Genomic DNA, 12,882 nt, shown 5'->3' with positions numbered 1-12,882 from the left:
TTTACAGTCAGACCGGAAATACCCGATTTTAGCAGAATAGTAGAATTAACGGATTTTTACTCAAATTATACTCATATTCTAGCATATTAAAACTCTGGCATACTTAAACTCTAGCAAACTCAAACTTCAACACACTCAAACTCTAGCATACCGTTTACAAATTATACAACTGTTGATATGAAAAAATATCTAAACCTTCAGGAAACATTTGAATAACTTGGACCATATAGTATCAAGTTGGTTAGATTGTGATTGTGACATTGTGATTGTGACATTGTGATTGTGACATTATGATTATGACATTGTGATTGTTATTGTGACATTGTGATTGTGACATTGTGATTGTGTCAGCAGTGAGTTGATAGGAGTGAACAAAGACAACACTAATTAAATTGGCAAACTAGGTACACAATTTCGCTCAACTGAACTAGTTCTTTAATCAATAACAAAATGTCGACAAAAATAGAAAGCTCGCTAATTTTATCTAGCAATCAGCAACTTCCATTCTAATGGAGGTAAACCAAAACATGCGCAGTATGGGTTATCCAAGTTGGGCAGGGGAAACGGGGAAATAATCGGGTGGGCTAAAAGCAGGGGATGTAATTGTAGTCTTAAAGCAAAAGAAATGATCATGTGGTATTAAAGCAGGGTAAGCAACTGCGTTGTCCTAAAATAAAACCTTTATAAATATAAAATTAAATTATGTTTTATCAGTTTAGTGTAAAACGCGTGTAAAAGTAAAGGTTATTTTATTTACTTCTTACATGCAGATAATACAAACTAAAGTGAAAAGAAGAAGGTAAGCAAAATAAAGTTTTACATCACATGTCAACGCACGATCACACGCTTCTGTGAGTAGTTTGACATTCTTGAAAAAAAATAAAAAAAATAAAAAAAAAAAAATAGTTGTTTATTAAGATCTTATTAACTCACTCCTCAAAAAAAAAAAGATTAGCCTCAATTATTTATTAATTTTTGGTACTTTCAAGTCTTAACAGAACAATCGAGACGCCATTTATATTAATTACACATTTGCATTTTCAGGTTTAAAAAAAAAAAAGAAGAGATAGTGTAGTCAACACTATGACCAGACGCCTGTCTTCCCAAACGTTAGTTAGGTACCCATCAGAGCTGGGTGGACTCAGGGACGTTCACCTCATTTTGAACCCGGATTCGAACTCGAGACTCTCGGGTTAGTAGTCTACCTAACGCCAAGTTTTGTTCAGAGGGCCACTTAGTTTTACTTAGTTTCTGGCATTTTTATAAAGCATATCAACTCAAAGCAAATCGAAAACACACACACACACGAATACATGTAAAATCTCGTAACCCCACACTCCAATACACAGGCTGAAATACTTTGACACCTAAATACACAAACACACACCCACACACCTCCCCTCACATCATCACACCGTCACACCCCACTGCTTCCTTCGCTCGCACCCCCGGTGAATAGATAGAGACACTCGCTAAAGCAATTTTGTTTTGAGGCTATTCGAGTCTAGACCCGCATACTCCCCGCCCCACGGGCGTGCCTCCCCCCTGTCCCCTGTCTCAGACACGTCCATTTGTTTCGCTGCTCCCCTTGTGTAACAGTGCACAATTTTAATGGCTTTCACAACTCCCCCGTTGTCAAGGTTACCGGGCCGTGGACTTGTGAGATCAAGGGCGACGAGTCTTGATGAATGCTGGTCCCCCCACCCCCACCCCCCACCCCGGGGTCACCGGAAGCCATTTTTCAAAGTCAATGTATCTTTGCTAACTTTAGCAGACGTGGCGCACTGCAAGTCACATGTACTCTCGGTCCTGTGGTTTTAACGTATCTATGTGTTTCACTGACCAGAGTCACGTGGTTCACTGACCAGAGTCACGTGGTTCACTGACCAGTCACGTGGTTCACTGACCAGAGTCACGTGGTTCACTGACCAGAGTCACGTGGTTCACTAAAATTGTCACGTGGTTCACTGACCAGAGTCACGTGGTTCACTAAAATTGTCACGTGGTTCACTGACCAGAGTCACGTGGTTCACTGACGTTATCACGTGGTTCACTGACATTGTCACGTAGTTCACTCACCATCGTCAAATTCACGTGTTCAGAAAGTATTTTACAGAATCTTCGGCCGTGACCTCGACTCTAACCTTGACCTTCCCAGATATATTATTAGCCCCATCAGAAAATGGAACCCAATTATTTGACGGGAAATGTATTTAATTTAGCAGATGAGTCCATCCATACGTGGTTAATTTTTAAGCTAATTTTTTTCTCCTAATTAATTCTATAAATCTGCTGCTCATTACGATTCGACAAATATACCCACCCTCCCTTTTTCTCCCCCACCCCGACGCCCCCCCCCCCCACCCCTACACTTCACCACATGGATTCGAACACCATACTGTTGTTGCAAGCATTTTTTCCCCATTGATGCGTTTCACTGGAGCGGGCCGAGCGCCCCCCCCCCCCCCACACACACACAAATGTGGGGGAGATGTTTGCTCGCGCCGTTACACCCGTGGCTCATTAAGCTTTACGGCGTCCATCTGGGGGAGGGGCCGTGATGAGCCATCTGGGGGAGGGCGGGGGTGGCAAACAGATTAGGTATTACCCGGGGGTGTTGGACGTGGCGAACGCCAGCAAACAAACAAACAAACAAACACGGCGCGCGCCGGGGTACGGCTAACCCAACTGAGTACGATTTACGGCAACCAGTATAGGTCCAGTTTTTATAACAAGAATAAGATAATGTAGGGGTAACTTGCAGGTAACGTACAGGTAAGTTACAGGTACCAACACCACCCTGCACCCAATCAAACACGGTTTACTAAATATAAAACTCCAGTTGAAAAAAAATCTTTGTTTAATATTTTTCTTTGATAGACTAGTCCAAAGCAATGTCTAAACACAGACGTACAGTATCATTAGGCTAATTGTCTAAAAATAGAAACTCATCGTCAAGCGGGATTTGCGGAGTTCAAGATCTAACTTTAAAAACTCATTTCAAATGTACTAAAGGCACAGAGGGTGTGGCTTAATTCCACAGGGTCGATGCACTCGGCTGACCCCGCCCGTGGGTCGGGGGCGGGTGTCGTGAATTTGTGAATCCGGCAGGCATTGCTCTTGCCACAAGTCACCAACACATCAACAACTGGCCAGGTACCACCACCAACACTACAAGCTGGCCAAATCCTCTGCGAACAATATCAAACGCCAGCTTTATTTACCTGTAATAAGACCAGCCATCAGGATTTTGTGGAGAGCAATCTTCCATCCGGTCAATTAATCCCAGAGTTCAAAACTTGCAAGACGCAAGGCCGGGGCTACAAAGGGCGTTCTTGCGCTTGATGGCGCGATCTTGCGCGTGATGGCGCGCAAGGTTTGAAATGGCCGGCGTGTTCAGGTGCGGTATCTGTCAGCACATCCACACCGCTGACTCAAACATGTGCAAAGCTAAGGGGAATAAGCGTGGTTTTCTTATTATTTCCCCTTTAATGATTAAACAAAGAGGCTGAGCGATTCGCCTCCCTTGGCGAGAGTTAACCGTTTCATCGTAGACTTGTCGAGACGGATTATGCCCCTTGTTTGTACCGAGGCTATTACGAGTTATCTCCCTATTTATATCTGGTTACGTTTTTTTAACCGTGGCAAACTTGGGTTGGATCTCTGTATCTTTGTTTTGATTCGAGGTGTCAGACCGGACTTTGTACTGTCCAATGGTAAATGGGGCTTATCAGTCGGTGGACGGTTCTAGAACAACTGTTCTTTGTGGCGTACAGACGGTGGTGATGGTGGGAGGGGGGGGGGGGGAGGGGGGTTGGCAGACTTGTGGGGTGCCGCGAGAAGGTAAATCTCTCACAGTGTCGTTTTTTTTATGTGGTGAAAGTTGTTTTAATTGTTTCCATAGGCCAGCACAATCCTGCACTCAAATAGTGGGTCTACAGGATGAACTGACAAGGTCAAGGTTATTCAGTTCATGGTGCTGTGGGCCTCACTCATACACTGGTGTTGTGGTCCAACCCACTGGTGTTGTGGCCCCACCCACTGGTGTTGTGGTCCAACCCACTGGTGTTGTGGTCCAACCCACTGGTGTTGTGGCCCCACCCACTGGTGTTGTGGTCCAACCCACTGGTGTTGTGGTCCAACCCACTGGTGTTGTGGTCCAACCCACTGGTGTTGTGGTCCAACCCACTGGTGTTGTGGCCCCAACCACTGGTGTTGTGGTCCAACCCACTGGTGTTGTGGTCCAACCCACTGGTGTTGTGGCCCCACCCACTGGTGTTGTGGTCCAACCCACTGGTGTTGTGGTCCAACCCACTGGTGTTGTGGTCCAACCCACTGGTGTTGTGGTCCAACCCACTGGTGTTGTGGTCCAACCCACTGGTGTTGTGGCCCCACCCACTGGTGTTGTGGTCCAACCCACTGGTGTTGTGGTCCAACCATCTGGTGTTGTGGTCCAACCCACTGGTGTTGTGGTCCAACCCACTGGTGTTGTGGCCCCAACCACTGGTGTTGTGGTCCAACCCACTGGTGTTGTGGTCCAACCCACTGGTGTTGTGGCCCCACCCACTGGTGTTGTGGTCTAACCCACTGGTGTTGTGGTCCAACCCACTGGTGTTGTGGTCCAACCCACTGGTGTTGTGGTCCAACCCACTGGTGTTGTGGTCCAACCCACTGGTGTTGTGGTCCAACCCACTGGTGTTGTGGCCCCACCCACTGGTGTTGTGGTCCAACCCACTGGTGTTGTGGTCCAACCCACTGGTGTTGTGGTCCAACCCTCTGGTGTTGTGGGCCCACCCACTGGTGTTGTGGTCCAATCCACTGGTGTTGTGGTCCAACCCACTGGTGTTGTGGTCCAACCCACTGGTGTTGTGGTCCAACCCACTGGTGTTGTGGTCCAACCCACTGGTGTTGTGGCCCCTACCTACTGGCGCTGTTATTGGTGTTGTGGTCCCAGAGCACTTGTTGCGATGTTTGAAGAGATTGAGAGAAAGGTTAACCTAACGAACCAACTCTAAACACACACGCTAAATGTAATACTCGCAATACCCGAATACTTGCGTACCCTTCCTTACATACACATACATACATAAGGGCAGGTAACTTAAGGAGAAAACATGGGGGACAATGACTGAATAGTTTATCAACAAGTTTACCAAGAGGCTCTCAGCGCAAGGGGAAGTTACTCTAACTCCTCCAGCCCAATGTTTACATAGGTGAGTGCCGGTGGTACACGTGGGTTGTTACAGAGCAGTCAAGTATTCCATAACACCATCGTCTGCTGGGGTCAGCTTGGTGTTGCCCCTGGGGGTCAGGGGGAAGTCTTTGTTTGCACGCCCGGGGTGGGGCGGTCTTGCGGGATGCTTCAGATAGCTGTCTGCATACAGAACCACGTGACCCACCTCACCCGGAAGTGACGTTGGCAGCACGAGATTGTGGCACATTATAAAAGGTGGGGGTGGGGGGGGGAGGAGATGAGATGGCCGATAACATGTAGCTGGTGCGTCTTAATTGTGGTCGTGGTGGAGGGGTGGCGCAGGTGGAGCTGATGAGGCGGTCAGGGTTCGGATCTTGGTGGGGGAATGGGAAATATTTTGAGCTTTGTTAGATGTGGTTGTAGCAGGTAGAATGTGGTTGTCGAGGTGTGGTACTTGTGTGTGTCAGGTGTGGATGAATGGGGTACTAGTAGTAAGTAAACGAGCTGTATGGTGGTGGTAGTGTGGTTGTATGGTGGGGGTAGTGTGGTTGTATGGTGGTGCTAGTCGTGTGGTAGTGGGGCTGTTGTCGTGTTGTGGTAGTGAGGTGTCCTACTTAAATAGTGAGTGCAGTAGTTGTGTGCCAAAGGCTCTCTGGATGATTCTAGCTTTCCTTCCATCCAGTTGCCGTTTTATCACGTCGTTCTTGATGTTCACATAAAACAAATTTACCAGGTGGAAATTGAATCCTCTCAGCAAGAGGTGTTTAATATGTGGTGTTTATGGTAAGGTGTTTAAGGTGTTTAATCTCCTGTCAGGTATCTGAACTCTTCTCAGCCCCGAGTGAGACAATCAATTAGGTATTAACCCTCTAAAGTCGAGTGAGACAATCAATTAGGTATTAACCCTCTAAAGACGAGTGAGACAATCAATTAGGTATTAACCCTCTAAAGACGAGTGAGCCAATCAATTAGATATTAACCCTCTAAAGACGAGTGAGACAATCAATTAGGTATTAACCCTCTAAATACGAGTGAGACAATCAATTAGGTATTAACCCTCTAAAGACGAGTGAGACAATCAATTAGGTATTAACCCTCTAAAGACGAGTGAGACAATCAATTAGGTATTAACCCTCGCACTTGGGAGCGCCGGACCTTTAGCGTGGCATTAACTTCCTCGTTAAACCGAGCGGAATAACTTCTAATCGCCACTTAATGGATGTACAGTTAAACATCAACTTTTTTATCGGGTTTTCATTTGAGACACATGGATGAACTATCAAGGTGAACGATGGTTTCGTCCAGGCTAGACTAGTGGAGGTCAAGGCTATATTCAGATTAGGTCATTGGGGTCAAGGTACTGTTCAGATTCGGGTCATGGGGTCAAGGTACTGTTTAGGTTAGGGTCATGGGGTCAAGGTACTGTTCAGATTAGGGTCATGGGGTCAAGGTACTGTTCAGATTAGGGTCATGGGGTCAAGGTACTGTTCAGGTAGGGTCATGGGGTCAAGGTACTGTTCAGGTAGAGTCATGGGGTCAAGTTTATGTCGTTTTCTGTCACATTTAACAAAGAGCTGTTCACAGCAGATAGTATACCAACCACATTTAAACGACTTAGAAATATTATTAAAAGGTGTCTAATAACTAAACAAAGACAGGCGTATATTTAATTCCCAGCCTACATCAAGTATAGACTTTAGAGCCAGCTTATAGGTCAACACGAGAACCGTATGCGTCATCCAGTCCCATACCTGTAATAAAACAACGACTTACACAATCCCTGTACTAAAACAACGACTTACACAATCCCTGTACTAAAACAACGACTTACACAATCCCACCCAGCGTTAACCTACAAAGTTGTTAAACATAAAATCTTCGCCCATGCATATTGTTGCTATTTTTAAACAAACATCCCGGCATGCCCCGAGCTGTTTTCGCACCAACTATTGACCAATTGATCTCGACTTTTCAGCCTCCTGTACGGGGTAGATCCTCGCCTTTGTAGTTTCCCTGTCGTCTCTTTGACGTCGATCCACTCCAAGACTGGCAGAGTCTACAGTAAGCAAGGCGCTGCTCTAGGAGCAACCAATTATCGATAAACGCCGCGTAGGTCTGCAATTATTCAAGTACTCCGGTCCCCATAAAGTAGAATCTTGTAGCTAGCATAGTGTGGTGATTCAAACGGTTCGTGCTTAACTTTTTAAAAATTGTCAGATGTGATGATGTGGGCAATATTGAAAGAAGTGTCGGAGAATTGTACATCACTCTTTCATCTTAAATCCTCATTTACCCACCCACCCACCCACCCACCCATCCACCCACCCATCCACCCATCCACCCACCCACCCATCCACCTAAAGTGTGAGTACTCTACTGACCCACCCACCCACCCACCCACCCACCCAACCACCCACTTACCCACCCACCCACCCAACCACCCACTTACCCACCCAACCACCCACCCACCCACCCACCCATCCACCTAAAGTGTGAGTACTCTACTGACCCACCCACCCACCCACCCTCCCAACCACCCACTTACCCACCCAACCACCCACCCACCCACCCATCCCCCTAAAGTGTGAGTACTCTACTGACCTGATCGCTGATTGTTACTCCCCTTTTTGGCGCGTTCATGGCAGATTTAATCCCAACAGCCTCGTTGTCAAGGCAACCCACGTGACGCGGTACGTGGGCGTGGCAGTATATATCCGGCGCTGTTGATTGGTCCCAGTGAAAAGTCCTCAGAGTCAGCTGAAAATAGTTGAAAATATGACTTTAGCTCGGAGCTGACTTTAGCTCGAAGTTCACTTTAGCTCGAAGTTGACATTAGCTCGGAGTTGACTTTAGCCCGGAGTTGACTTTAGCTCGGAGTTGACTTTAGCTCGGAGTTGACTTTAGCACGGAGTTGACTTTAGCTCGGAGTTGACTTTAGCTGGGAGTTGACTTTAGCTCGGAGCTGACTTTAGCTCGGAGCTGACTTTAGCTCGGAGCTGACTTTAGCTCGGTGATGTTCAGTGGACAGTCGAGCTGTTTACACGTTGAACAGTGGTAGAGTTCTAACAAGAAATACCCCCCCCTTCTCCTACCAGCAAAACTCGCCTAGAATCCAGATAAGGACTTTATCTACCATCAAAATACCACATCCCCATCTACCATCAAACTACCACATCCCAATCTACCATCAAACTACCACATCCCCATCTACCATCAAACTACCACATCCCAATCTACCATCAAACTACCACATCCCCATCTACCATCAAACTACCACATCCCCATCTACCATCAAACTACCACATCCCCATCTACCATCAAACTACAACATCCCCATCTACCATCAAACTACAACATCCCCATCTATCCATCAAACCACCACATCCCCATCTACCATCAAACTACCACATCCCCATCTACCATCAAACTACCACATCCCCATCTACCATCAAACTACCACATCCCCATCTACCATCAAACTACCACATCCCCATCTACCATCAAACTACCACATCCCCATCTACCATCAAACTACCACACCCCATCTACCATCAAACTACCACATCCCCATCTACCATCCCGGGGCTGAACTTTACACATGGGCGTCATACCACCATGTGACACCCGACGATTGTTGATTTAAAAATGAGCACCATTTAAGGACGGTAATCACGTGATAACCACGTGGCCTATTTGTAGCATGGCCTCCCATGTTTGAACACAAATTGCCAGGTTTTTCAGCTTGGGTGGTTAGCGCATGCGTAGAGCGTTGCTCTTCCTAGGAAATAATAGGGTGCCTGTTTGATTTCTTGTTGCTTTTCGCGAATCAAGACACCAGATGGATGGGGGGGGGGGGGGGAGACAAGATCGATTGGGAGGGGGGAGAGACAAGATGGGTGGCACGGAATTGGATATTCAAGTTCATGGTCATACAATTCAGATAGTTTGATGGGGGGGGGGGGGGAGTTTTTTTAAAGAGATCAGTAGCACGAGTTTAAATATGGGGCGTGTCAAGGGGCGTGTATTGGGGAGTAGACAGGGGCGTACTTGTAAACCACAGCTCAACATTTGACCAAAACCTACCTGTAAATCACAGATTACCACGTGACCGAGACTCACCTGTAATCCACAGAGTACCACGTGACCAAGACTCACCTGTAAATCACAGAGTACCACGTGACCAAGACTCACCTGTAATTCAAAGATTACCACGTGACCAAGACTCACCTGTAATTCAAAGATGACCACGTGACCAAGACTCACCTGTAAATCAAAGATTACCACGTGACCAAGACTCACCTGTAATTCACAGATGACCACGTGACCAAGACTCACCTGTAATCCACAGATCCGACACCGGAAACAGCGCCGGTGAAAGAGGGCGCCGACGTCGACCCTCTCGACCGGATACACCCGGCTCCCGCAGCGGTGGCAGGCGTCTGGCAGGGCCGAGCACTCCTCGTGTCCGAAGTCCGAGTCGTTGTCCGAACTCTGGGTGTCCTGCATCAGTTCGTCCATCGCGGCACGTGACGCGTGCATCGCGTGACCCGACGCCATCCCACAATGCCTTCACGGTCGTTGACCCCGAGTTTTGGCAGCGGCGGTCATTTTGTTTACAGATGACCTCAGGCCAGTAGTGTGACGTAGACCACAGGCCAGTAGTGTGACGTAGACCACAGGCCAGTAGTGTGACGTAGACCACAGGCCAGTAGTGTGACGTAGACCACAGGCCAGTAGTGTGACGTAGACCACAGGCCAGTAGTGTGACGTAGACTACAGGCCAGTAGTGTGACGTAGAACACAGACCAGTAGTGTGACGTAGACCACAGGCCAGTAGTGTGACGTAGACCACAGGCCAGTGACGTAGACCACAGGCCAGTAGTGTGACGTAAGATTTCCACAATACTTGAGACTCAAGAACCGCAACCCATTAAGTCTCGCACATTTTATCTCCTTGAATATTCACTTTTCCCACAAGAAAATCATAGATCATAGATCACAATGGAATCAAAATATCACATCTAATCCAGACTTTATGGGAAATAAATAAAAAAATAAATATTTATTCGATGCACACTCCAACCTCGTTCTGGACATCCATTGTAATTTTAGTGGACACCACCGCTGCTGGATGATGGGTCAAGAGATTTGTTGGATGGCAGATGTTGGACGGTGAGTTGTGTACGTCATCGGATGTTGGACGGTACTGGGCGTGTCAGACGACAGATGAACTTGTCAACTTTTGATGTTGTCACAGTTTTATTCTCTGCTGAAGGCAAGTTTTAAAAAATTTCAAATTTCATTATAAAATTACTATTAAAATAAGTGTAAACTCGGTGATACTTACAAGAATTTAAATACACTACATTTTTACAAATATAACACAACGTCTTTGGTTAAGTAGCCGGTTGGGGATCTGAACTCAGGACATTCGGGCTAGCAGTCGTGTGCTCTACCATCCGACACCTCCATCCAATACCACGAATACTATCTGAAGCTTATAATAGGACTAAGTTCGCTTTAACATCACAGCTCACAAACTAGCCAATCGTACAACACTATGTGAAGAGATGACATAATACCACCAACAATACCACTAATTATACCACCACCAACAATTCCACGTACAATACCACCCCCAACGATACCACCTACAATACCACCCCCAACGATACCACCTACAATACCACCACCAACGATACCACCTACAATACCACCACCAACGATACCACCTACAATACCACCACCAACGATACCACCTACAATACCACCAACAACAATTCCACGTACAACACTGTGAGAAGAGATGACATAATACCACCAACAATTCCACCAACTATACCACCACCAACGATACCACATACAATACCACCAGCAATATCACCTACCATAAAAACACTGAAACCTTTAAAGCGGTTTACTCCACACTTCTCCCTTTTCCCAAACTTACCCATATCCCATACCGACTGAAAGCCTCCTATATCCCATACCCAGTGAAAGCCTCCCATATCCCATACCCAGTAAAAGCCTCCCACATCCCATACCCAGTAAAAGCCTCCCACATCCCATACCCAGTAAAAGCCTCCCATATCCCATACCCAGTGAAAGCCTCCCATATCCCATACCCAGTAAAAGCCTCCCATATCCCATACCCAGTAAAAGCCTCCCATATCCCATACCCAGTGAAAGCCTCCCATATCCCATACCCAGTAAAAGCCTCCCATATCCCATACCCAGTGAAAGCCTCCCATATCCCATACCCAGTGAAAGCCTCCCATATCCCATACCGACTGAAAGCCTCCCATATCCCATACCGACTGAAAGCCTCCCATATCCCATACCCAGTGAAAGCCTCCCATATCCCATACCGACTGAAAGCCTCCCATATCCCATACCGACTGAAAGCCTCCCATATCCCATACCCAGTGAAAGCCTCCCATATCCCATGCCGACTGAAAGCCTCCCATATCCCATACCGACTGAAAGCCTCCCATATCCCATACCCAGTAAAAGCCTCCCATATCCCATACCCAGTGAAAGCCTCCCATATCCCATACCCAGTGAAAGCCTCCCATATCCCATACCCAGTGAAAGCCTCCCATATCCCATACCCAGTGAAAGCCTCCCATATCCCATACCGACTGAAAGCCTCCCATATCCCATACCCAGTGAAAGCCTCCCATATCCCATACCCAGTGAAAGCCTCCCATATCCCATACCCAGTGAAAGCCTCCCATATCCCATACCCAGTGAAAGCCTCCCATATCCCATACCGACTGAAAGCCTCCCATATCCCATACCCAGTGAAAGCCTCCCATATCCCATACCCAGTGAAAGCCTCCCATATCCCATACCCAGTGAAAGCCTCCCATATCCCATACCCAGTGAAAGCCTCCCATATCCCATACCCAGTGAAAGCCTCCCATATCCCATACCCAGTGAAAGCCTCCCATATCCCATACCGACTGAAAGCCTCCCATATCCCATACCCAGTGAAAGCCTCCCATATCCCATACCCAGTGAAAGCCTCCCATATCCCATACCCAGTGAAAGCCTCCCATATCCCATACCCAGTGAAAGCCTCCCATATCCCATACCCAGTGAAAGCCTCCCATATCCCATACCCAGTGAAAGCCTCCCATATCCCATACCCAGTGAAAGCCTCCCATATCCCATACCCAGTGAAAGCCTCCCATATCCCATACCCAGTGAAAGCCTCCCATATCCCATACCCAGTGAAAGCCTCCCATATCCCATACCCAGTGAAAGCCTCCCACAGACAACGGAAGTGTGAGTGACGGAAATCAATCTAAGCACGGATTATCTCAGCACGGATTATCTCAGCACGGATTAGACGGATTTACAGTGACCTTGACCTGATAGAAGAGGATTATGTTCCTCACGTGACGCCCGTAACTCGCTTGGATTCGAACTCACAACAGACAGGATTAAGCCGGCGTTGATATCCCATCGGGCACGGTATGAGTTGGAACAAACTGTATCCCAATAGACGAGGTTCGAATACCTGATACACCGGGAGCTCGTGTACACATGAATAAATATAAAAACTCAAAGTACTTTTACTAATGGCGTTATTTTCAACAACAACAAAAAACGTTAGAATAATAAGCTTTTCGTTTTTTGCACTAAAAGAAAATAAATCATTTTCTTTAAATGTATAATATTGC

The 12,882-nt window shown here is 46.9% G+C and overlaps 1 protein-coding gene across 1 annotated transcript in view; it reads right to left on the bottom strand.

Moving 5' to 3' along the window:
- LOC131946459 (hillarin) overlaps positions 1 to 9,860 on the bottom strand; it is a 66,353-nt gene extending 56,493 nt beyond the window's left edge. Inside the window, exons 1-2 of the mRNA XM_059307235.1 lie at positions 9,530 to 9,860; positions 7,796 to 7,951 (exon numbers count right to left, since the gene is read on the bottom strand). Coding sequence (XP_059163218.1) covers positions 7,796 to 7,951; positions 9,530 to 9,751 — 378 coding nt within the window. The 5' untranslated portion in view covers positions 9,752 to 9,860. The remainder of the gene's footprint in view (positions 1 to 7,795; positions 7,952 to 9,529) is intronic.
- Positions 9,861 to 12,882: the final 3,022 nt, after the last annotated feature.

The sequence above is a fragment of the Physella acuta genome, unplaced genomic scaffold, assembly GCF_028476545.2.
Source record: "Physella acuta isolate Inbredline_101_S28 unplaced genomic scaffold, ASM2847654v3 ptg000561l, whole genome shotgun sequence".
Taxonomy (NCBI): domain Eukaryota; kingdom Metazoa; phylum Mollusca; class Gastropoda; family Physidae; genus Physella; species Physella acuta.
Note: the sequence above shows the minus strand (reverse complement) of the source record. Positions and strands in the feature narration are given on the sequence as shown.